At 37.1% G+C, this 24,226-nt stretch overlaps 1 protein-coding gene across 4 annotated transcripts in view; it reads right to left on the minus strand.

Annotated features, from left to right (window-relative positions):
- Positions 1-10,484: 10,484 nt before the first annotated feature.
- The window catches only part of TRAPPC8 (trafficking protein particle complex subunit 8), a 51,936-nt gene continuing 38,194 nt past the window's right edge, over positions 10,485-24,226 (minus strand). For 2 of the 4 annotated variants that reach the window (XM_014874308.2, XM_014874310.2), the window contains 6 exons: positions 23,899-24,084; positions 23,308-23,409; positions 16,644-16,691; positions 15,153-15,298; positions 13,529-13,618; positions 10,485-11,528 (listed from right to left, as the gene is read on the minus strand). In XM_014874308.2, the coding sequence (XP_014729794.1) occupies positions 11,294-11,528; positions 13,529-13,618; positions 15,153-15,298; positions 16,644-16,691; positions 23,308-23,409; positions 23,899-24,084 (807 nt within the window). In that variant the 3' untranslated portion in view covers positions 10,485-11,293. The remainder of the gene's footprint in view (positions 11,529-13,528; positions 13,619-15,152; positions 15,299-16,643; positions 16,692-23,307; positions 23,410-23,898; positions 24,085-24,226) is intronic. The other 2 variants (XM_014874309.2, XM_014874311.2) reach the window with 2 other exon arrangements.

The following is a 24,226-nucleotide window of genomic DNA, read 5'->3' on the forward strand; positions in this document are numbered from 1 at the left end:
AGTCTAATTCCCTGTGACTTAAAGGAACATTTCTTATGTCTCATATAATATTTCTTTAAGCCCTGAGTCTTGAAGGATGCTTAGAAATCTGCTTCAAGTTTTTTCTCATAAGTGAGAAAAAGAGTTTCTGGAGTTCTGAGAGGCTTTTGAAACTTCAGTGATTCTAGGTATGGAGCCATAAACATGCAGGTGCAGAACCATTACAGGGTGCTAAAGGAACCTTGCATAGACCTACATGAAACCATGTAAAACATTTGGAGGAAAATTAATGCCACCTGGATTGTATCTTCTCCCAGGAATTTCCACAGGATGCTCTCAGGCACATGACGTGATTCTTGGGACTATCCTGTGCAGGGCCAGAAGTTGGACTTTGATGATCCTTGTGGATCTCTTCCATCTCAGAATATTCTGTGATATCCATTCCCTGAAGAATTATTTCCCCAGTTTTAGGGGAAGAGGAGGATGGTGAGTCAAAGAAGGAATAGCTAAACTTTGATGTTTTGATGTCTTTAACCACTTCAGCTAACTTTGTTAAGTGGTTTCTGTTCATACTCTGCCTTGCAGGCTGGTTTATCTTCCAGAATAAATCTAAAGGAAAAATACTGTTTATAGAACATCCTTGCAGCATCCTGAACCTGTCTGCCACCCTACATGTGGCAGTGAAAGTCTTTTAAACCCTCTGATGGTGGTTACACCATCTTTATTTTCAGTTGACTCCCTGTCATCTGGTTTGGAGCTCTGAGAAAACCTTCCCAAGTGTGCAAGTGTTTGGACACAGCTGCTCAGATTTCCTGCTCTCACACAATACGTCTTTCCTCCTTGTGTAGGAAGAGGTTAGTACACATTGCTCTAAGAAGTGACATCATCCTTTCACCATATGACTAATTATTAGTGAAAAACGGAAGATGAGCTGCAGAAAAATGTCAAATCCACTTTTCTATTACCACATGAGAATAAAACCACTCTTCCTGGTGTTTAAATTTCTCTTCATATGAACTTGTCTGAACTGAACTTATAATTACCATTCACAAAAAGCCGGTAGGAAGCTCACAGCTGAGATGTGTTTAATATCTAAGAAATATTTTTTGTTTCAGGTCAAAGTACGACCAGTTTATGAGTTGCTGAAATAATGAGGAACAAATCCATCTCCTGTACCTTCACTAATCACATCTCAACTTCTCAAACAAATATTTGAAGACCCAGAGAAATAATTTTCTAAGCTGTCCCATGCAACGATACAATAAAAATACCTCTATGCAAAAGCACTGCAAGAATAATTAATTATATTGGCCCTTCTACTAACCTCAGCAGCGTTAAACTCATGCAGTGTGGTTCCAGAGAATAATTTAATTTTTTTATAGATCATGGGATTTTATGAGAGTAAATTCCAAATTTCCATTATTTGCCTAATGTTTTGAGAGACTAAGTGATGCCTTCAAGCTTTTAGCTCATTGGATAGTAGCCTACTGTGAATCTACAGTTTTCCTATAATTCCCTGGGTCCCAGAACTGGCATTCCAACCATGACAACGAGGCAACATGGAACAAACAACTCACGAACAGAGATCAGTAGGATGAATATCTGTTCAAAGCTCCACAAATTCCGTAACTGCATCACAGATACAACGCCGCTCAGGATGCATCAGCGAATGTCCTGGGACACCTTTACAGCAGGAGCGCCACCCGAGCTGCCACCAGGCAGGTGGCAGAGGACAAGGACGGGTGAGTAGGAGCACTCCAGGCCAGGGACACGGCTCAGCTCGGGGCTCCACTCCTCTGCAATCCTTACTTGTGCACACCCAAGGAGCTCCGACAGCCAGAGCCCGGCCTGGAGCCGGCTGTGTTTGAGCATCCCACCCCTCCTAAGTGCCTGTTGTGTCTTAGGCTGCAATACAGGATGCAACCAAAAATATGTATTCTATGCAGTATAACCTTATTGTCATTTTTGGCCTGAAAAATTAGTAGTCAGGGAATTTGAATTGATTTGCATTGTTGATTAAAGTGAAGCAATACTTTGATGGAATGCAAAGAGAGACTATCAGGATTTCTAAAAGTCATTACCTCCCCTGGTTTTTAAACTGCTCCTTCACATTTCGAAGCTCTACCCAAAAACTTCCTGCCTCAGATTTCTGTCCAGGCCACAATAAAAATACTTCTCCTTCTGTAATTTTTAGGTTTATTTTGCCAGTTTCATTTCACTTTTACAGAAGACAGTTTTCAGGAGCAGCAATTTTAGAGAATGATTATCCGTCAAATTCTTCTGACCTCTAGCCTAATATTATTTAAAGCAGTATAAAGGATAATACAGATTTAATCTAAAAAGCAAAGCAAAGCAAAGCAAAACAAAACAAACAAACAAAAACAAACAAACAGACAAACAAACAAAAACAAAAACAAAACCCAAACCAAAACAACAACAAAAAACTTTCAAAAAGCTCTCTGTTATAGGACACAAGTCTCATGTATCCAAGTGGATTAGCTTCTGAAAAGCTCTATCAGCATATTCCTTGGGTTTTGCCAGAAACAGCCACCAGAGCATATCTGCCCCTACTGATGTTTCCTGATATTTCTACAGGAATCTGTGGGAGAAGGAGGCTAAGGCTTTTATATTTATCTCCTTTTCCCATGAAAGATGAGGAATGATGGCTATATTTTTCCTTCTTCCATTCTGCAAATGAACCGAAAACAGGCAATTTCAAATAGTAAACTTATACAACTTTTCAGATACCATTTTCACCCTCAAGTTCTCTTCACCTCAGATGCAACAACTGCTCAGACTTCTCATTTACCCTATCACTTTGTCCTAGCTCCAATATCAGGACAGAATAAATTTAATTTGGGTTAAGTATTTATTTGGATTTTTTCCTCCCTCTGACTATTTTTAGTTGCCTAGTGACTGTCCTATTTGCAGATGGAGTAGAGTTCATTTTTCTTTAGTGGCTCTGTTTGAGATTTAGAATGAGAATATGGACTTGAGGATTTTTGTCCTTGCTCCTAAAGAAATAGAACAAATTTCAATTAATTTCATACACACAGACACTCTATTAATCAGTGATTTCCCATGTCAAACAACAGTAGTGTGTCAAACAGTTGGTTTAGTACTATTAACATGTAATAACAAGATTTTGAAATGAAGACATTGACTTTTTCCTCCTCAGTCAGGAGCCAGTGCTGTCAGTGCTGTCATTTCTCATTTCTGTGTCTTTGGAAACGCTGCACTCATCAATGCATCCATCATAAAGTTACTGTATAAGGAGCACCAGACCTGACTGTACAATGATAAGCAGCCACACATGACTAAACACTCCTGACAGGAATAATTACCTGTTTAACAAACTTACCTGTCTAGAGCAGCATACAGGATTTTTACTAGGATAGTTGATGCAGGGCATTCATAATGAGCAGAACCAACTATACTCACAGCAGACAATTCTATTTGGTAAACTGCCCTGATTAAGGATGTGGATAACACAGTCCTCATTTTATTTACGACCAAAATGTTGGAATTTAGCAACTTGTTTTCAGTTGCTAAGTTCCTTCTAAACTATGTTTGCAAGCAGGAGTTTCTGGACTGCTGTCTCACCTGCCCTGAGGATGCTAATGCAGGTGTGTTGGTCTCACAGCTCACTCTGGGATTCCTCATGTGATCATGTGACCTCTTGTTTCCATACTCTTTCTCCAGAGCTGCCTGGCTCTGCTGAGATTCCACATGGCTGGAACATTCCTGTCATGCTCTCCTCACTCTCACTGGGATACAGAGCACTGACAGATCAGGCAGACCATCAACTCACAGAACAGATGTTAATTTTGAACTAACACACCTAAATGCACAAATTTTCGTTGTAAAGATTTCATTCAGGGAAAAAAAAAATGCCACAAAGCTGCTTCTTCACAACTGCTTCACATTTCCACCAATACTTGCTGCAGCCAAAGTGAGGAAGAGGATGGTAGCACAGTGTGAAGGTTTTCACTACATATTTACCCTTCCACTGTCATCCCAATGCACACATTCTTGTTAGCCTCGTGTAAGAGGCATACCACTGTGCAAAGACCTCCACTGAAAGGGATTTAAACATCCTCTTTTTAATTGGCATTTCTCCATGCTAAGGAAATGGTTTTCATGGCAACTTTCATCAATGTCAAGTTTCACACATTCAGAAATTATATTGTAAAATGCTGAAAATACCTACCAAGCCTTCTTGGAGAAATTCTAGCCCATAGCTGGTTACATAAAAGACTGAACAAAAGTGAACTTTTCTCAGGAGTATGTTCAACACCCACACATATTTGCTGAACTCTGGCTTGCAGAGTTAAAAAAAAAAAAAAAGTCTTATCTGGTAGGAAAAATGTAGTGACAAGCAACAATAAATTATTCCCTATCTCCTTGCAAACTTTTGCAGATCCATTATTGAAAAAGTTCTAGATACTACTCTAAAAATATACATAGTTCCAAGTGGCATTTCAATAAGTTAATGAAATACTCTGCTCTAATTTGCATCTATAACAGAACAAATAAATTTAATACTGTTTTTAGTACATCTGAGGATACAGTTCATCCAGAATGCTTGGCACTCATGTGACCTACAGATGAAGAGAGTGGATTTGAAAAGCATCCAGAAAGAGAGCATGGACCTCTAAGGCAGTGACATGTCCCCTCTGTGATCTGGAGAATAAAAGCTGTGATCCTTAAGGACAGATGTTAAAATGAAAAACAGTATTAGCTGTGATTCCTGAGTCTTGTCTTCTTAACCTGACCAATGTGTTCAATCAGTTCTGTCACAGCAGGAAAACTTTCTGGAACAGTCTTCTCTCATAGGCCTCCCACTGCTCCTCCCAAGCAGAGCCAGAAGTGCTTTGAACTGCCACTGCCCTTTCCTCTCTCTGGCAGCTCCCTCCAGCTGCCCATGGCATCACAATCAGGAGGGATCTTCATAGAGGTTTCTTTGGTTGTTTTTTTGGGGGGTTAGTTTGTTGGTCCATTTTTTAAACTTCTCTCATGGCTGCAGAACTCTTGGTACAAGCGAATCATGTTTTCAAGTATTTCCCCAACGTCGTCAGAGCTACCAGTGCATATTACAAAAATCTGATATTTTCAAAGCATCTCCTTGGTTCAAGAGCTTAGGGTTAACTGCCACTCACTAGAATTAAATGCACCAAATACAACCCTGGTGTCAGCAACTATAAGATGTGGAGCCCATGTCCTGAGCACACTTTTGTCCCTCCTTCTGGCATGCCCCAAACAACAGCATCTGCACTGAGAACTGGGGAAAGCTGGGTCTGTCACTGATGCTTTCTTCACAAGGATAGCAAGAAATATGTTGTCTGTGAATTTTAGGAAGTATTTCTGTTCTTGGTCAGAGGAGTTTCTTACTTCCTCTACGGACTCCTCAATATACAGAAATACCTCCTTCATCCTAGGGCTTCAAAGTACCTGGGGATCGTGAAGCACTAAGTTATTTGCCTCAGTAAGTAAAAATATAGTTAAGAGTCTATAGTTAAGAGTCTTGTATTCTTGTTTCTTTTTTTTAAGCAGAATTTTCATCATCCTGGAGGGAACAGGGTAAGGAACTATGTCACAATAATCAGGAGGAAAACAACACATCTATTCTAACTGACAAAGAGGAAAATCCAGAGGAATAACACTTGCAAGCATAAGCTGAATTGATTTATACACTGTTTTAGCCTATAAGCAACAATTTTTAAACTGTGTTCATTTTTCCACTTCTTCAGCTACCACTAAGCAATTAGCAGAACTCATTAACCAAGTGACATTTTACAAATTAATGATTTACTCCTGTAAACTAGAAATGTGTAGTAAATAAATCTTGAGTTAAATAGGATCAGGAAACACTCAGTGTTTAATTTTTAAATCGTGTTCACGGTTCTAAAAACAGAAGTGTTGAAAAAATTGCCTTCTGTTCCAACTCAGCTTTGACTCTATAAAAGTCATTTTTTCCATGAAATTGTTCAAGGGTAATTTTGAAAAGACAGCAAACATTAAGATTTTAAGGGACTGAAGAAAAGGCAATGTACATAAGAAGAAAGACTGAAGTTCCTTCAGTGGATTTCCATTACTGCAGACATCTTTTTATTTTAGTATACTCAGAAATAATCCTTTATTGCACTGGAGCAAGAATGTAGTAAGTGAAAAACATCCAAGAGTCTCTACTGTATTCATTGCAATTCAGCCACCTGACTTCTGATACACCTGGGCTGGGTGAGACTTTTGGTGTAGACAGTTCTGTGTCACAGTAGATTCTGAATTAAAAGACAATCTTTAATATTAAAAGTTCTGCCCCCATTAATCTGACTGTGGCTATCATTGCACCACGATTGCATTCTCCAGGCAGTCTCACAGGCAGGGTGACGGATTTTCAGTAAGGCAGCTGTACTTACACCGTACAGCTGAAGAATAATGAAAATGTTGATTCTGTGGTTTAGTCATAGGAGGGAAATATTAACTTTAGATCAGTAAGAAAGCTTTGGTATATTACCAAGATTCTTTACATTGTGTGGTTACTGTGACCTTGGGTTTAAATAATGAAAACCAACCTTTTTGTTTTTTTCATTGTTCTATTTATACACTAGCCTCCTTCCAAGGCATAGGCATTTTCCAGTCACTCTAGCGCTTTGACAGAGTTTTTCCCACAACTTCATTATATTATCTTTTCATCTTAACAAACATGCTATACATGTATGTCTCTGTGTTACATAGGGAAGGAAATTTGGTAGCAGCTCAAAATGCAACCTTATGCACTGGGACCCACACTGGCCATGGGTACCAAGTATTATTTCTGCTGAAATTCACTATGTCAGTGAATCCAAACATGAAATTCTTCTATTTTTATCTTGGAACTTCATGCATTTCTTCTGGAGCAGCACACAATTTGAGTGACTGCCAAAGAACAATTATTTTGAACTTCTCTATTCTGCTACTGGACTTGGCAAAATCCTATCACAAAAATGAAATTAAAGTGCAGCTGAGTTTATGCTTCAAGAAACAGTAGAACTTCCTAATGCTAAAACATGATGTTCAAAAACATCATGAAATTGTAGTCAATAGCTTAGGTACCTTCCCTATCCAGAGGGAAGAAATACAACTCTAGAAGGAGTCCAGAGTTATTTAGCAAACAAAACTAAAGCTTTTTGGGGCAGAAAGCTGATGTTTCAAGGCACAGGTCACTAGAACATTCGTATCTGAACAAAAACTAGTTACTGTCAAAACTGGAAATTTATTCACGCTTATTTCCTTTGTTAACTTCAAGTCCTGGATCCTGAGAGTCAGTAACAATTAACAATGACCTATGACATGAGGGATAATAAGTCCTTTCTGTGTAAGGACTCGGTGGGAGAGTAACAGATCTCCAAATCTTCAATTGAGAAGTTTCTAAATACAGAACTGACCTCTCCATACATTATTCCTCCCCCCCACCCCGCTATTTTCACCTGAATCTGAGTGATACCAAAAGGATGTCAGTAGCTGCTGAATCTGTCCTCAGTCAAGCATCAAGTTCTTGACAGAGATAATAGTAAGTTCATTTTCTCTCCCTATAATGGTCCTTATCTTTAAAGCCTTTGTAGTGGGTACATCTTACAGTTATTGCAATTTATCCATAACCTTCCCAGTGCATGTCTGTGGTGCTTTTCCCAAAAACTACCAACATTTTTGAGCATCATAGTCAGTGTTTCTGATTTTGCTTTTAATTTTTTACATATTCCCTAACTCATTTATCACCGTAAAAAGACAGGATGAAAAAATTATTTTGAGTGAAAGTTTTAGAAGTCTCTGGGAAATCTAATAAGAGAAATTCCCTTTTATTTACGAAAAAAATTGTTATAAAAAATGCAATGGATAAACTGGTTCAGTGACCTTTTTCTACTTAAAAAGTTAATGGTTTATTATTTTGAAAATCAAAAAAGATAATTTTACTTCTCTTTCCCCGTCATCTTTCCTCCTAAATTTTTCACCAACCCTATATATCTAGTCCTACTTGTTTCACTGTACAGACAGTCTTTCCAGGACAAGCAAATTATTTCAGAAACCCAGCAGATTTCAAACTTTATGAAACTGTATTTAAATTAACGGGACTTTAGTGGATTTTGTATTAATTGGTATCAAACTAGGGTGTTATCTTTAAACTTCCAAACCTGGAACTGTAACCAACTCCTGCAGAGAGCACACATGCTGAGTATCAGGAGAATATTACCCGTCTTAAACCATGGTATGAATGGGCGTTTTATGTAATTTGCCAGATACTTTTCTAGTAAGACAGCAAAAATAAATTAAAATTACACCAACCACAAGAGTAAGTAAAAAGGCCATTTTATTTACAAGCTAAGCAATTAATACTGCTTTTGCTACAAACTTTTAGATACTTATTGCTAGTTAAGTCATTATTCCATTACTCAGTATTTAGAAAGGATTTTAATAATGCAGTTTCAGATAGAGACAAAATGAGTTTCTGTCAGAAGTAATTTAAGTATTAAAGTTATGATAATTTTTCCTGCTTTGAAGTATAGAAGAGTTTAGGTTACAAGACGAGACAACAAATTCAGAAAACTCCACAGCTTTATCAGCATAACTATTCCTTCAAAAAAATTTTAGAATAAAATGCTGTCCTAGTTTCAGCCAAGACAAGTACACAATACTAAAAATAGAAGAGGATTACTCCATTTAGAACAATTCCTATTGGTTTTGAGGAAGTAGATGGGGATTGCTGCTTGAGACAAGTAAAAGCACAAGACCTTGCTATGTTATCAGTCATCTCCTACAGGATTCACAGACTCTGACTGACTCAGTAAAACCCTATCACTCCAGATTTGCATTGGATGAAATAGTAATCTGTCAAGACAGCATTTCAGCAATTTTTGGCAAAGCAGCCTACAACCACCTGAATTCCCCTAGCAAAGGATGGCGCAACAAATGCCATGAAGTATGGAAGTGATGGTAGAATTCACCTCATCTCAGGAGCAGGTTTCTTGGTTACTCAGCTCACATGAAAAGCCTAATTTTATGTCTATTAGTATATGGAATTATTTCTGTATTTTAAGTAATACAAGATAAAATTGTTCCCAAATTCCCCAGATTGAAACAGGGCATTTTATTTTTCACCAAAACCTCCAGCTTGGCAAGTTTCATGGTTTTATGTTAAAAAGTTAGCAAGAAAGGAAAATTCCGTAGATTCCTAGTACAAAAAAGATCCCTTGGATTGTCTTTGAGGGTTTTTTCTAGCTATCTCAAAGTAAGATCTGGTATTATGATCTACTGTGAGCCACAACATTGCTGTGACAGAAGCACAAGCATGCCTTTACAGATATACATATTTACTCAATAGCAAGACAAGATTAACTTTCATTTCAATAAGAACTGTTTTCCATCCCTGCTGGGACTCACACATTGTGGAGTTTCCCATGTGAGAATCCACTAAGGAGGCATGCTTAGCTCTACTTCCATGCTAGTTCCTCTCCTAGGCAATCATACTGATTTTTAAGAGCTCCCAAAGACACAGAATTTCTAATGACACACGAGGAGAGATGGAGAGCATGTCTCCAGCCAAACATTGCTACTGCAATTCCAAGAAAGTAAAAGCTCCACTGTTATATTTGAAATCCAGAAAAGCAGGTTGCCAAGGACCCTCCTTCCCCAAACACCCACAGCTCCTGCTGAGGCTCAGACTGATGAATCACAGACTGCTCAGACGCGCAGGTGAGCGTCAGAGCTTAAGCATTTGGGTCTGGAGCGCTGAGAAGCTCCAGAAGCTGCTTTACCCCTGCATCATCTCATCTCACTGCTCTGTCATTCAGAGATGCTCAAATCCTCACCTGCTTTTTACCTCCACGGCTGTATCTCACTGTGAATTGCCATTTGTATCACCTCCAGTCTCCATCAGACAAGCCCAGTTCCCTCTACAGGGTCTCTCTTCTTTTCATCCAGTTTCTAAAGATGATGCTCTTGATAACCCACTTTGGACAGGCTGTCTTAAAATATACACCAACTGTGACTTAGAACATTGTGGCCTACAGTGCACAGATGAATGGCATCAATAACGACTTTTCCTTCCCTAAATGGGTGTGAGACAGAAAAAGCAATGATGACACAGCTCAAGGCTACAATGCCAAGAATCTTTTAGATTACTCTTTCAAGCTGTACACCAGCAGAAAAGGACTTGAGGCCTGAAGCAACATATTCATTGTCAGAGAATATTTCAGTATTCTATTGATTTAGCAACATGAGATCCACAGTCCTATTGAGTTTGACTATGGAAGGTTATGTGCTGTGAATGGGTTCCAAGACTTACAGGAAGTCTAAAGGCCTCAAAAGTCATACATTAGTACCAAACACAAGTAAAACTGGAAACCTAGAAAGAATAAAATGCATCAGAAGGTAGATGCACTGTCTCATACACCAGCATTGTCCTGTGATAGCAGCAGCACCCGTGGATTGCTACAGCTGTATGCAAAGGGAAAAAAAATGCCACCAGTCCATACAGTGAATATGGTGTATGCTTTATTCTATTTACAGTACATTTGTTATAAATATAATACATTTCTTGAAAATCTTGAGTAGATTTTTTTTTAAACAGATCAGTTATTATAGTTACATAATAAAGTAAGTGACAATTTAAATGACAATCTCATGGTTGTGAAATAGTGCATTCTGTTTTGAGATGAATGAGAAAATACTCAAACTGGTTCAAATTATTTTTTGAACACCCTAGGTGGACTTTTATGTAAACCTTGAAAATCACCAGTTTCCATAAATATGAAACCAAAATCTTAAAATTAAAGAACCGAGAATCAGAAACCGATTTGAGAGACCTTATTGAACTTCACAGTAAGGTTGGAATTTACCATGACTAATGGCTTCAGACAGGAAAAAGCCAATGAGGTTTTCTTCCTGAACCATATCCTAATACAGCCACAAATATTAAACACACCATGCTGGAAGTTGTAACAGCAGTCAAGCTGCATTTTTGACAGGGCATTGGACAGACAAGTATGTTCAGATCTGCAGTTAGAGTATTTTATGTTATGAGTATCTTAATTACCAGAGAAGAAATACATTATAAAAGGATAAATGTATTTTCAGTCCAACGTGCATTGCATCAAGAAACAAACTGACAAGTCATCTGAATATTTTGCTATTTTCTTTTCTACACCATCTTTAGTAACAAGTTAGATGTTTGAGGTGCTATTTCAAAAAAAACTGCAGCAAAAATGTCAACCAGCAATGTAAGAAAAGAATCCCGTTTATTTTGTCTTTTAGTGCTTTTTTTTATTTCTCCAAGAAGTGGTCAGATATTATTGATAATAATCAGTGCAGGCATGGAGTTCTGCTGACTTGTTTCAAACAAAGTAACTTGGTCCACGAGCTTGGCAAATACTCTGGGAGTTCCAAGGTTATAGACGCCTGTATGGACAAAGCAAGCCTTGAGCTGCAAGCTATAGACCTCCTGGCCTTTAAGCTGAAGCTTGTATTGTGTTTGCCCAAGCCATGTAAAAGATCCATGTATTTCTAGTGCTTCGGAGCTGAAAAATAAAAGATAAAAACGTTAATTCTCTGCACTTGAAGCATGTATTACCAATTTACAGGACTCCTCCAATTTCAAGTTTTCCCAAGACTTCAGAATGCACTGTGTGTCCCTCACCAGGCCCTTAAAAATATTTAGACTTTCTAAAAACTTCTTTCCAGAAGTCAAGGGTTGGGAAGTTGCTATTCTGGCTCTCTTTGGATGAGTGCCCACTGCCATTTATCTCTGATGTCTCAGAAGCTCCTGAGTCTTTTTGACTGCTTGCCTACAATCACTACCCTTAAATCACTGCCTTCCTCAAATGCATACTGCTGTCTTTGTTCTGTGAACCTTCCTTATCTTTAAGAGATTTAAGTTTATGTAGCAAGACAAAGCAAGGCTTTGCAAGGATTAACAGTTATCATCATAGCTACAGACAGGACTGCATTTAACATTTTATCAAGGTACTAAATGTAACTTAAAAAAAACCCAAAAGGATCTTGTGTGTCTGTCTTCTTTCCTACGTCTGTATCCACATACGAGTCTGGAACAAATTTGTTCCTACAAATACATGCAGATTCAGAGTACCCAGGATATCCTTGGGTAAATTTAGGGATGTTTATGTCCATCCACCAGCTCACTTTAACTCTGAGTCTTACCAAATATTTTTTAGTGTTCTCTGACTCACTTAAAACTCCTTAGAGTGGCTCTCCTATTAGCTAAGATGAATTATTACAAAGCTTGAAAGCATTTCTTTGGTTCCTTATGTACATTATACAAAGGACATAAATTACACATTTATGTATAATGAAGAATTCAGTGTATTCTCAGCTTTCTACATAACTGGCGTGTAACACTAACACTAAACGTAGTAACAAGATCCAAACTGCCACAGTTTAAAGAATTCCTATTAGGCATTCTTAGGCCTGTCCCATGAGCTAGAGTTCAATCAGACTGCACATCACACAGCAATAGTCAACATGGTCATACACTGCTTTAGAGACATTGCACTAATACATTAGGAGAGAGTGTGTGGGGGCTTTCCTTATTTTTAAGTAGTTTCAAGGTACATGAGTACACTATCCTTCCAAAGACATGTCTCACAATATAACACAACATGAACATCTTGTGAAAAAAAAACAACAGATCAGTGAATGGCTTCCTAACTGTACCTGAAAAGTAAACCACACTTAAATTGTCTGTCTTCCCATTCTGAACCTGTGCATTAGGCTCTGGGCTTTTACTTTCTTAATTGGCTCCACTGACTGTTGGCAAGAAGCCAGTGTTTCCCCATGACTAAGTCCCCCCAATATCTTCACAATCTTTCTCCCCTCCCTGGTAGCAAAGAGACCAGGCAGTATTATAGCTAAGGGGGCAGAAGGGGGGAAAGGGGAGCTATCACCTGCATTACTCAAGAGTTGGAGTAGCCTTGTTTAAACAGAAGTGGCAGAATTGCAGTGGTACAGACATCATTCTCTATCTCACAAAAAATCTTCAGTGTAACTTTTAGAAGCAATTCATGAATGCTTCCTCAATGCTAATATTTTCCACACATTACTACAGTTCTAAGCAAAAAGGTAGTCATAAGAATCAATTGCTAAACCTAGAAGAAGCCTTAAAAATATCCAAGGTTCTACAGAATTTAACACTAAACCAAATTGTGGGAGGAAGTTGCTGGCTACAAATGACTTAGTATTTTAAAAACAAAAACCTAACAACTTATGTTTAGTAAAGGTTGGCGAACCTCCTATTTCACTAGTTGAAAAGTATTTCCCTTTTTTTAGAAAAGACCTGCAGAGTTTTAACTATTCAAGAGTCACAATTAAAGGCCCTGTCTTACTAGAGACTGAAGACTCAGAGTTAACTGTATGAGCCCTTTATCAACTTCCATTCTTTCAAGGAAGCCACTGTTGAAAAGATTGTATTCTAGATATTCAATATAGTTAAAATATTACAAGACCCCCCAAGCTAGGAAGGGCTTTTAAAAAAAGTACTGTTTTATTAACATTTGCACACTACCTTGTTGGTTTGTGCCTCAAATCAATCATCACATCTACAACAGCCTGGGAACAATTGGAAAGTAGGAGAGTGACAGGTACCAGACAGAGGCTGCAAAGAAAAAACAGGTCCACATTAAAGAAAGAAAAATCTTATTTTGCATAGTCTTAATTACACTCTTAAATAGTTAAAATTCATATAAGTAACATGGAATTTATATGTAGTTGTCAATTATGCCAGAGTCAAGATAGTGTAGAGGCAGAAATATAATCACTTACACTGACTAGAGCTACTTGTAACAAAAGTTGTCAATTAAGGCAAACAGCATTGGCTCATTTGGGCTAAATGAAGCTACCATCTCCCTTCATCCAGCTGAGAAAGGACAGAAGCAGCATAAACACCACCTCAGTTTACAGGAAATTTGCTTGTGTGACAAGAGACATTCCAGAATGTGATTAATGGTCCAGTATAGTATTTTCTGAATTTCTGGTTGGCACACTATGACTGGATACTTTTCTTCTGCATTGCCTCCTGTAGTTACAGCCTGAGCAGTGCCCAACCAGAATGGATAGCACATGTTTATCTAGATTTAACGTAGGCCTTTATCCTCAATAGAACTAATACAGTTAATTGATATTCTGCTTGCTCACAATTACTATTTTTGTTTCTATAAACAATGCTGCAGCAAGAAAGACTCCAAGATATCAACAGGCAGGAACACAAACTACCACAGCTAAAACAGCTCTATGTATTCAGCAAGTGATTTGTGTCACTGGTATTCCTTGCCATACCCTAAGTTCAAATATCCTAAACTTGAATTGTAAGCAAAGAGCAATTAGAGACTATAACCAATAAGAGGTCATTGTCTAACAAGGATAATGCATGCTTTATCACTGTCATTAAAATATAGCACCTTACAGAACATTTAAATGTCAGATTTTAGAAACAAATCCCTTTCTTTTGACAACTTACATTTCACTATTCTAAAAGACTCTAACACAGTAGAGCTTTCAGATAAAACAATTCAAGCCTAAATAGGTACTTTTATGTTTAAAGTACAACTCATTTAATGTTCAGAACTTAAGCCAGGGAGTTTGCTCATATCATTACAACTTCGAAAGACTCGTAGATTTTACAGGCTCCAACAAATTCACTCTAGCAGCAGGCTTTTTGACAGAGGTTAATTCTGATATTCTTCCAGGAGAATAGCCCTAGAGGTCTGAACTGTTACCACCTTTCCTTCTGACATAAGTCAGAAATATGTGCAGCTAATCTTAGCAAGTGAGATATTGTAGACATAGCAATTCTTTTGAGCTAAAAGCACATCTTTCTGTCTGGCTTCTCAAAGAAATCACACTGTTTACTCTGACAACAAAAATAAACACAAAGGAAGCAGACTATTTTTCTTTCAGTTAGTTTGATAACATTATTTGTTAACATTAAAACTGTGAGCTACGGTATTACAGTCTTTTTTTTTTTTAACGTGAAACTTTAGTTTTACTTATAAACTTCTGGAGCAGTGAGTTTAAAAATTGAACAAGATTTCATACTTGTATACTAGACTTTAATATCATGACCCACACAGCATCTTTCAAAAGGATTTATGTCCAATTTCGGAAGTTTCTAAAGCTAATGTTTCACTAACCTTTTTTGATGAAAAGAATGATTGAAAGACTCTGGATAATGAAGACTTGTCTTAATAAGATTAGAAAGCTGCTCTGGTGTTGGTCTTGCAGGCACAGGTGTGTTTTCTGGTCGAAAAAACTTTAAGAGAACTGTTTCTGGTAGTTCCTGAAAGAAATTCAGAATAACATTGAAAACAGTAACAAAAGGTACAAGAAATCCAGTCACAGAAGTTGCAACTTTTCATTATGAACTACAGCTCACAAGGGAAACCAGTTGCAGCATCATGAACTCACAATTTTTTCCCAACGTGGTTTGTATTCAAGCATGCTGGATGAGGAACAGGTATGATTTATCTATCACCTTCTTTTGAGACAGATTTCACAGTTGCTTGTGAAAACTCTATCTATGCAAGTTTCACAAAAACATGCTATTGTTGCAGTGGTTTGCTAGTGCTTGGGTTTGGCTTCTAGGGAAAGGGACAGCACTTATACCGTTCCCTGTCCAGCACCTGTACCTAACAATAAAAAAGTTCATCACCTGGCCTAGGAAGTTCAAAACAGGAAAGCCAATGCACAAGTTTCCCAGAATAGATCCAAAGTAAAGTAAACAGAAACTTACAGGAACATGTGAACACTGACAGAAGGATTTAATAACAAGAGTATCTTTGAAATTGCATAACTAGCACTTGCAGATATGAAAGTTATCTTGTGTTCCCAGTTGAAAGCCCAAGACAAGCTCTAACACACTACTTGGAACTTCCCCTAATCCTTTGGACAAAATGACTCTCTGAAGCAGAAGAAATTAAGTAATACAGAAAGCTGCAACCAGCCTGCATTTGGTGAAGTATTTCTGTCCAACATCATCTAATCTGGTTTGTAAGCAAGATTTATTCAGGAAGGGGCTGCCCTTTAGTATTTCCTTATGAACCTATTCTCCAGAAAATCCATTTTTAAAAGAAAAAAAGAATTTGCAGTAGTAAATGTGATTGCCTACTAAAAATACATGAAACAAGATGTTTGAAAAGCCACCAGTAAGTTGGTAGAGTATAATAACTTTAATACTTTTCATTAAAAGGTGATAGATTGTACCTTTTAAGTTGAAAAGACACACTACAGGCAATGAAACCCGACTTAAAAATCAAATACACTGGGCTTTCTGAAACGTGTATGAACACCTTAGTCACTGTGCTGATAATACCATGAATTCAGCAAATGTTTTAACAGGCTTGCAAGTCTTTCCTTCAAAAGGAAGAGCAGTTTTCTCAAAATGTAATTTGAGAACAAAAAAATATATTCCACAGTAACAAAAAAATATATTTTAAGTGTTGAATGAATTTGGTATTTCCATCCTACCCTAACAACACAAACTGACAGCATGAAACACAGCAGAGATTATAGGTTTTCATTTAAATTATTCTCTCCCCTCAAGTAATAGTCCAACCAATTTTCAAGGCTGCCTTCAACCACACAGCAATATCCTACATACTGTAGTTTGCCCTAGAGTCAATTACCTGTTCCAAGTCCTCCCAATCAGAATTCCCGAGTATTTTTTTAAAACCCTAAAAAAGACAAATATGAATATTTACCTCTGCAAGTAGACAAGAACATCATGAAATGCAGCAGAAACATTTACAGGTGAAAGTGCAGAGTGCTGTTAATACTTCAAACCTTTAGTTCTAATATTACGTCTCTGTCGAAGGACTGGAAAGTAGCAAAATTAACAATTTTCCAGGAAAGCTAAATCTTAATTCCAGCCAGCTTCTGGCTGTCAGAGTCAGAAAAGATGTCTGTCTCTCCAAGTGTAGCTGCTCAAACTCTAGGCTTTTTGTGTACCTAGACCAAAGGCTAAGATATGACATTTAGCCCATGATTCCCTTACCTAATGAATGGTTCAGGAAAGAATTAAGCACTTCCAAACAATAAGCAAGAAGATGTGCATACAGATCAGAAAGCTACCTAGACACAGCTAATAAATGCTAGGTTTAAGGATGCATTAAACTCCTGCCCTACTCTGGAGCTCGTGAAATTGGATCAAGGCTTGAAAAAACCAAACCAAAAAGTCCCTATCTACTTGGCACCTGTACCCTCCCTTCAAGAACATACACCAAGCAGTATCAGCCTGATACTTAGAAATAAAGCAAAAGAAAAATCAAGAACTGAGCAGGTGATATTTTGTTGCTGAACTCCCAGATTATCAACCCAAGTGAAGTACTGCCTTTTAAAGGGGAAAGAAGAAAAAAAAATAGAAATTCTGACACCTAAAAATCTGCTTGCTGACCCAATGTGGCTCTTTGCATAGCCTACAGAAGTGTCACAAGCTCCAGTAACCAGAATAAACTGCATACAAGAAAGCCACATCAACAGTTAGGATTGTCCCTCTAAAAAACATGCAAACTGACAGAGGTAGAAAGGAAGTCTCTTCCAGTCAAACCTAAGAGATTGAAAGAGAGGTGTGTGTTTTTGTTATTGTTTTACATTTTATAGCTGCATTTTAAAGCTTTTTCAGTTTTACCTAAAAATACAAAACAAGCATTAGCACCAGAATGACAGTGCTCCCTCAGTTATGTTACAAGAGCTACAAACTAGTGCTTGGAAAGTTGTTTTCAATTTTTAGAAAGTTTCTTGTTGCCCAAAGCCATTTACAAAGGCCAGCTTAAACAAATATACTCAAGTCTAGATACAAGACGTGTAATTCAAGTAGAATAATCTCAACATCTTCACTGATTTGTGTTACAACAAAGTCCCAACCGTTAGAGCCTAGTATTTTCCTACTTGGAAATAGCTATAAATCATCTCTATATACCCTTCTGAAACAGTGCTTTAGTCAGTCACACCAGTTTCAGATCTCTCTTGCAATTATACTTAGCAAAAAGTTGAAAAAGCAACATTTTAACAATTCAAAGCATCTTTTAATAGGTGTAACAGACAGATCTACTCGTAATATATTCCTCAGTATTTCAGAATGCATTTTTGAATTGAAAAGTTCTTCCTTTCCATCAGATGGACAGAAGTAATGGAATCTGTATCCACATATACAGTAACTTTAAAAGATTTTTATACCTAATATTATACAACTTAAAGTTTTCAGTTTGATGAACAATATTTTCTTAGAGACTGGGTCAATGTGCTCTGAAGCACACCAGAAAAAGGTAAGAACTGCAATTTGATTTCCAAGTTGTACAGAAAATCAGCATATTTACCCCATAAACCACAAATCACACATAACCCAAGGGATTATTGACGTGCTCAGTCAAATATGAGAGGCCAGTATGAACAGCACAGAAAAAAAACCTGAACAGGAAACTCTTGAATGGAGCTAGGCATAAATAAAAGCAGAAGAATAAGAGTGAGACATCTAAGTGATGTGCTTTTCTCCCTTTCCCATTTTAGATCTGAGAGTTTCCATTTTAAAACCTCAGTTTTAAGTTGCTTCCTTCAACATGTGACTCATCTATATTCATTCTAGCTCTCAACTACAGTAATGACAACTACAGGAACAGTATTTTACTGACACCAAGAATAATACATTTGAAAACAGATATCATCAGCTCTGCCATCCATAATGGGTAAATCACATGTTGTAGCTATTTGGAGTATTTAATTCATAACAATAATTTAAGCCAGTCCTCCCTAACTGGTACTGCATTTGCTCCATTAACTGATACAACAGAGTAAAAAATGTGTATTCAGCTCTTGATGTTGATTTACCCTTAAGAACTTTGTTTTTTCTCTATTGAGGTGAGGAAAGTCATAAATCCATTCCAACAATCCCTGTTTTATTCAAGCATCTCCTCCCACATATTCTGTAAAAAAAAGTCATAAACTAGCAAGAGATGTCACCTCCAGTAATACGAAAAAGAGTTATTTAAACACTACCCTCTCCTACATTTCAGGAATTCCTGCCTCCAAACAAACTGTTGCTGACTCACTAAGCTGCATGTATTTTAAGAAGCAGTATTACCAAAAATTATCCTCTCTGAAGTGAAATACTGCCAAAAAGCCTGCTTCCATCCTATATACATTTTATGGATTTTACTTTGGGCTAGCGCTGGTCTAATTCACAGGACTAAATGTGCAGCCCAGAAGAACATCATGTGCAGTCCTGAGGCATACCTGGGAAGGATGGATGCTATTCCCAACATGCCAACATTTCAAATGACAAACCTCTAGGCTACTTCTCACCTTCCATCGGTGTGAAGTCTTTCCAAACCAGAAGTAATTCAAATGCCCTATTACTTCCACTATTACTTCCAGCCCACCATATTACACTGCATTTTTCTTTTAGAATCTTTTGGATTGAATTCACCAGATTAGAAAAACGGGGAAGAGAGCAGTCAAAAATAATATTAATCAACAGCCCTGACTCTATGTTTAACGAATTTTTAGGTCTTGTCCTTTCACTAATTTAAGGTAGAGAGGTTAAGAAGAAGACAGACAGAATAGCTGTACTTCAGGTGCAATCTTAAGCTGACCTTCAGTTAAAAACTACCTGATTCCAAAAAGCACATTTCAGCAGAGAAATAGAACCTAGAGCAGTATCATTGTCTAAAAAAACAGCATTGATTTACAAATATTCAGCTGAATTTTTAAGTGAGACTTTTATTATTTGGCCTGAAACAGATCTATTCAAAGCAACTCACTTTACTTACACCTTATGTGACTTTTTTCTTCATATATTATTGCCTGTGACTATTAACATAACACTTTGTGGCACCTTCTGATTCAAGGCAACAAACCGTATTTAGCATTTTTCCCCTACCTTTAGCCAAAGGACATTTTTACAAAAATAAAAGCAAAAGGAAGGATAAGAAGATAAATGATTTCCATAGAATCCAGAGAGATTTCTATATGAAACAAATTAATGCTTTAACAAAGTCAATATACTGTTAAGTGTTCTTTCAGCATGCTACATGTTATGACTCCAAACTTTTAAAACATAAAAGTATAAGTAGTTCATCACATCTGCTAGTAGGCCTACTGTGTCCAATAGCCTATGTTCAGAAGTAGAGCTATTTTGTTATACAAAAAATCTCCAGTGTAAACAACAACAAAAAATATCTGTATTCAGTGACAAAACCAGCCTTAAAGTCATAGTTATTGTAGTGATTGGAATGAAAAAGGATTAATATTTCTAATTCTATTTTGAACAAACATGGGAAGAAAAGGGAGCACATGAATTCGAGCATCAGAGAACTTGTATAGACTTTTACTCTTACTTACATTCTTAATATGCTGGTACATATAGAAATCTTACTCAGAAAAACATTTTAGGCTTTCCCCAAGCCCCACTGTAACCAGAGGTTTTATCTTGATTTTATCAAATACAAGAAGTTATGAATACAGGAATAATTGCACCCTGTTGTCTGTTCCACATCCTTGTTGTGCCTTACATGTCTCACAAGGAACCACATAGAAGTAACCAGCCATCACTGTGGCTCAGTCAGCAGTCTAACACCTTACACACATATTAGGATGAATTTATGTCAGTTCACCCAAGTACCAATCTACCAGGAACTGCTGAACATCTTAAAGATAACAGTGCTGAAGAATATCCATCTCCTGTTCTTCAGTACAGCACTTTACTGAAGCTTTGTTTCCCTGAACAGTAGTAGAAGCTTCTGTGAATCCAAACTACATATTTAGAAGCTGGCAGAGTTAATCTGAGATACACCACAATTGAAAATGTAGCAGAAGCCAACCAGTACAGAGAATTTAACCAAAATATAAAGTAAGCAATCTCATTTTGTTCAGAGTTATTTGATTAATTTGGCTAAGATTTGAGGCATTTCTCAGAGGACTAAAAGAAATAAAGGGAGGGGGGTGCAGAGAGAAATTTTGTTCATGTTTCCTCAGTGTCCATTATGAGACTGTTCTTGGGTTGAGAATAGCTGACTGTGTCTGCCAGACACACAAAAACTGCTTTGATGGATACAATACCATGAAGTAAAAGTCAAGAAAAAAGTCACTGTAAAGGAGCAACAAATAAAACTCAGCAATAAATGCAGTGGACTCTTGCATACTAGATGAGACCCTGTTTAGAATCTGCAATTAAGTTTTCCCCAGATCAGAGAAGCCCTCTATCAGTCATGAACTGGTAACCCACACACGCTGGTAAAAAGCATGCAACTCCATCTCCCTCTGCTGTTGAGTCCTCAGAAAACAACCAAGTTCAGTACTGTCAGAACAAGGCAAATCAGGACAGTCTAGCATAGTGTTCATGACTTAGGAGAATAAATACAGACTTAAAAGACAAACCTATATACTGAAAATATTAAATCAGAAGTAAAGTGTAGGTTTGGAATTTTCTACCACTGCTCCTCCCCACCTTTCCACTGCCTGTATACTTTAATGTAAAAGTAAGGTAATTCAAAGACAATATGCAATTCTTAAGAGATTAAGTACATTATTTTCTCTATTTAGCCTAATTTAATTCTATTTTGGAGATTCTTTTAATTCTGAAATGTGGACTGAATGAGGTAAACTGCTGCAAAGTCTCAAATCAATTAATTTCTTATACCTCACCTCCTACCTCAGCAGTTTATCTGCTCTCCTCACAGTATTACGAGCCCATTTTTAAAAAAAGTACTAAGTCAGGATATGCAATTTCTCAATTCTTAGCAGTCCTGAGATTACAGGTTCTTAAAATTCAGGCTAACTCTGAGCTTTGGTTATCAAAAGGACACAGAATTTACATGTTTATTAAAAAAACCCAGCAACCAATTACTCTTATAGCAGATTTCAACTGCATGATAATGCAGATGCTTTTTTGCTTCCAACCAAGGTACAGAACGCTTCAAAGGAAGTGTGTTCCTCATGTTCAAGGAACTGAATACAATCATCAGTGTGGAATCTATATGAAGGTAGTTGTAATAAACCCTGATGTGAAACAGATTTTAGAGAATGATAATATAGAAGCCTGATAATATATATCTTCTTATAGAAGATGACATAGAATAGTAATATATATTCCTCAAAAAATTTTGAGACTATATACTGATCTTCCTTGTTGCTGGTGGCAGATTTCTTTAGTTTGAAATTGACTGTGATACAAACAAAGAGTTCCAGTCAACAAGAAATGGGAATTCCTACCCATACCCTATTCAGTCATTTGTTTATTTTAGGATGCAGATATGATTCATTTCTATTTTCTCTTCCTATTCATTTGTGAGAACCAGAACTTAATGAGATCAGAAATTCACAGTATTTTGTCTCATAACTTTAGATATCTACAGTGTGATCTATGTTCTCATATACATTAAGACAGGGAAAGCAACACCTGAGGGGGCAAATGTCATTAAGATAATACAGCCTCCTGTACTGCTCAGCATAGCTAGAGCCCATGTGTGCAAATTCCCATTTATTTCATAGCACAAAGAACTAAATGGAAAAAATTACCTTAGCAATGTACAAATACTTCAAGACTCGTGAACCAAAGCCAAATGCACAGCTTAAGAGTAATTCACTACTTGCATTACAGCATGGTATTTATAGGAAGACATTTGTCCTGTACTGTTTTCTTGACAAAATTAATACATAGTACTCTTCACTGCAACATTAAGAGCTCACTAAAGGCTATATATTATGTTTGCAATATTGGTAAAAATAAAGAATGGCAACAAAACAAGAAAGAACAGCAACGTGCTGCTCAGAAGATTAAACAAGCACAAGACTTATTTCCTCTTATTCTGCACATTAGTCCTCTTCATCCACATAAACTGAATTTAGTACAGATGCTTTTACAGAATCTTATCTGTAACTTCCATAGCTGTTATCAATTCATGTACCAGAAGAGAGCCACCAGTTTCTTACAGATGCTGTTTTCTTTCATCAAGCAAAACAACAATCAACTTTGCCATTTTATTATTAACTTTCTTATGAACTAATCATTACCTTTCATACCATTAACAAGTTCTAGTTCTACTGAAATACCGAAGAACAGTTTACTTCAACAGCTCATCGACATGCTTACCTGAACATTGCTTTTCTCATGTTTCAACTGGGTCTAGCTAGTTCAAAAGACTAAGCAAACCTGGAGTTAGTCAGCCTGAATTATTTAGTAATAACACTTATCTGATGTTAAGATTCTACAAAAGCTCCCACTCATATTAATAGTGAATTCATTAAGTCCATTTAGAGAAAGAAGCAATTGTAAAGAAAAACTTCACAGTAGATTACCTGTTTCTGAGGAAATGAAAAGGCCTCCTTCCCAACTGTGTTAAGGGCAACATGATGCTGGCCCTCCAAAATAAGCTGCTTGCTGTCTTCTACAACATATGCCTACAGAACATAATACAAAGACATCTGCAGATCATAAACTATTATAAAATTCATAACACCATTACTGACTGCTCCTTAACTTAGGTGGAACATGCTTTACTGATCAAAACTTAAGAGGCTAGCATGACATATTTATGCCAACTTCCACGGCTTCAAATGAGACCGTTCTGCAAAGCAGACTGGGTCACTCTTAGAGTTCTCTAAGAACAAGCATTAACAAATCTCTTCGTTTAAGATGACATAATTTTCTCTTTCAAAAGAGAACTTACAAGAACTGAGTGCATCCAAAGTAATGTAAAACCATTTACTTATTCCAGTAATAGATACTAACACTATCTTTGCTTCTACAGCCCGTTTGATTGTTTTCAGAAAAAAATTCACCCATAAAATTTCATATGCATATGCCTGAAAGTTCAAGATTACATTAAATTATTTTCTAACTGTAATGTTTCATGTCCAAATTACCACAAAGGCCACAACCATACATACCTTCCACAGTACCACAATGTTCAAATCAACTTCACTGCATCTTTGTATCAATCTGACTGTTTCATCAAGCGATTGTTTCACTGCCCTTTGAGATGCATGAGCATGAGATTGCACATGAGTTCTTTTAAATTCAGAGGATAAACTTTGGAAAAAAAAGTCTGCACAAGGACTGGCTGAACTTATTATCTACAAGAGAAAAAAAGGAAGAAAGTGTTCAGAACAGGATGTGAGCTGACTCAAGTTGCTCTAACAGAGCTCATCGTTGTAGCACTTCAGTTCCATTATTCTGGCTGGCTTCCCTTTACAAAACTACAGGATGCCAGACACT

This window comes from Sturnus vulgaris, chromosome 1 (genome assembly GCF_052056855.1).
Source record: "Sturnus vulgaris isolate bStuVul1 chromosome 1, bStuVul1.hap1, whole genome shotgun sequence".
Lineage (NCBI taxonomy): Eukaryota > Metazoa > Chordata > Aves > Passeriformes > Sturnidae > Sturnus > Sturnus vulgaris.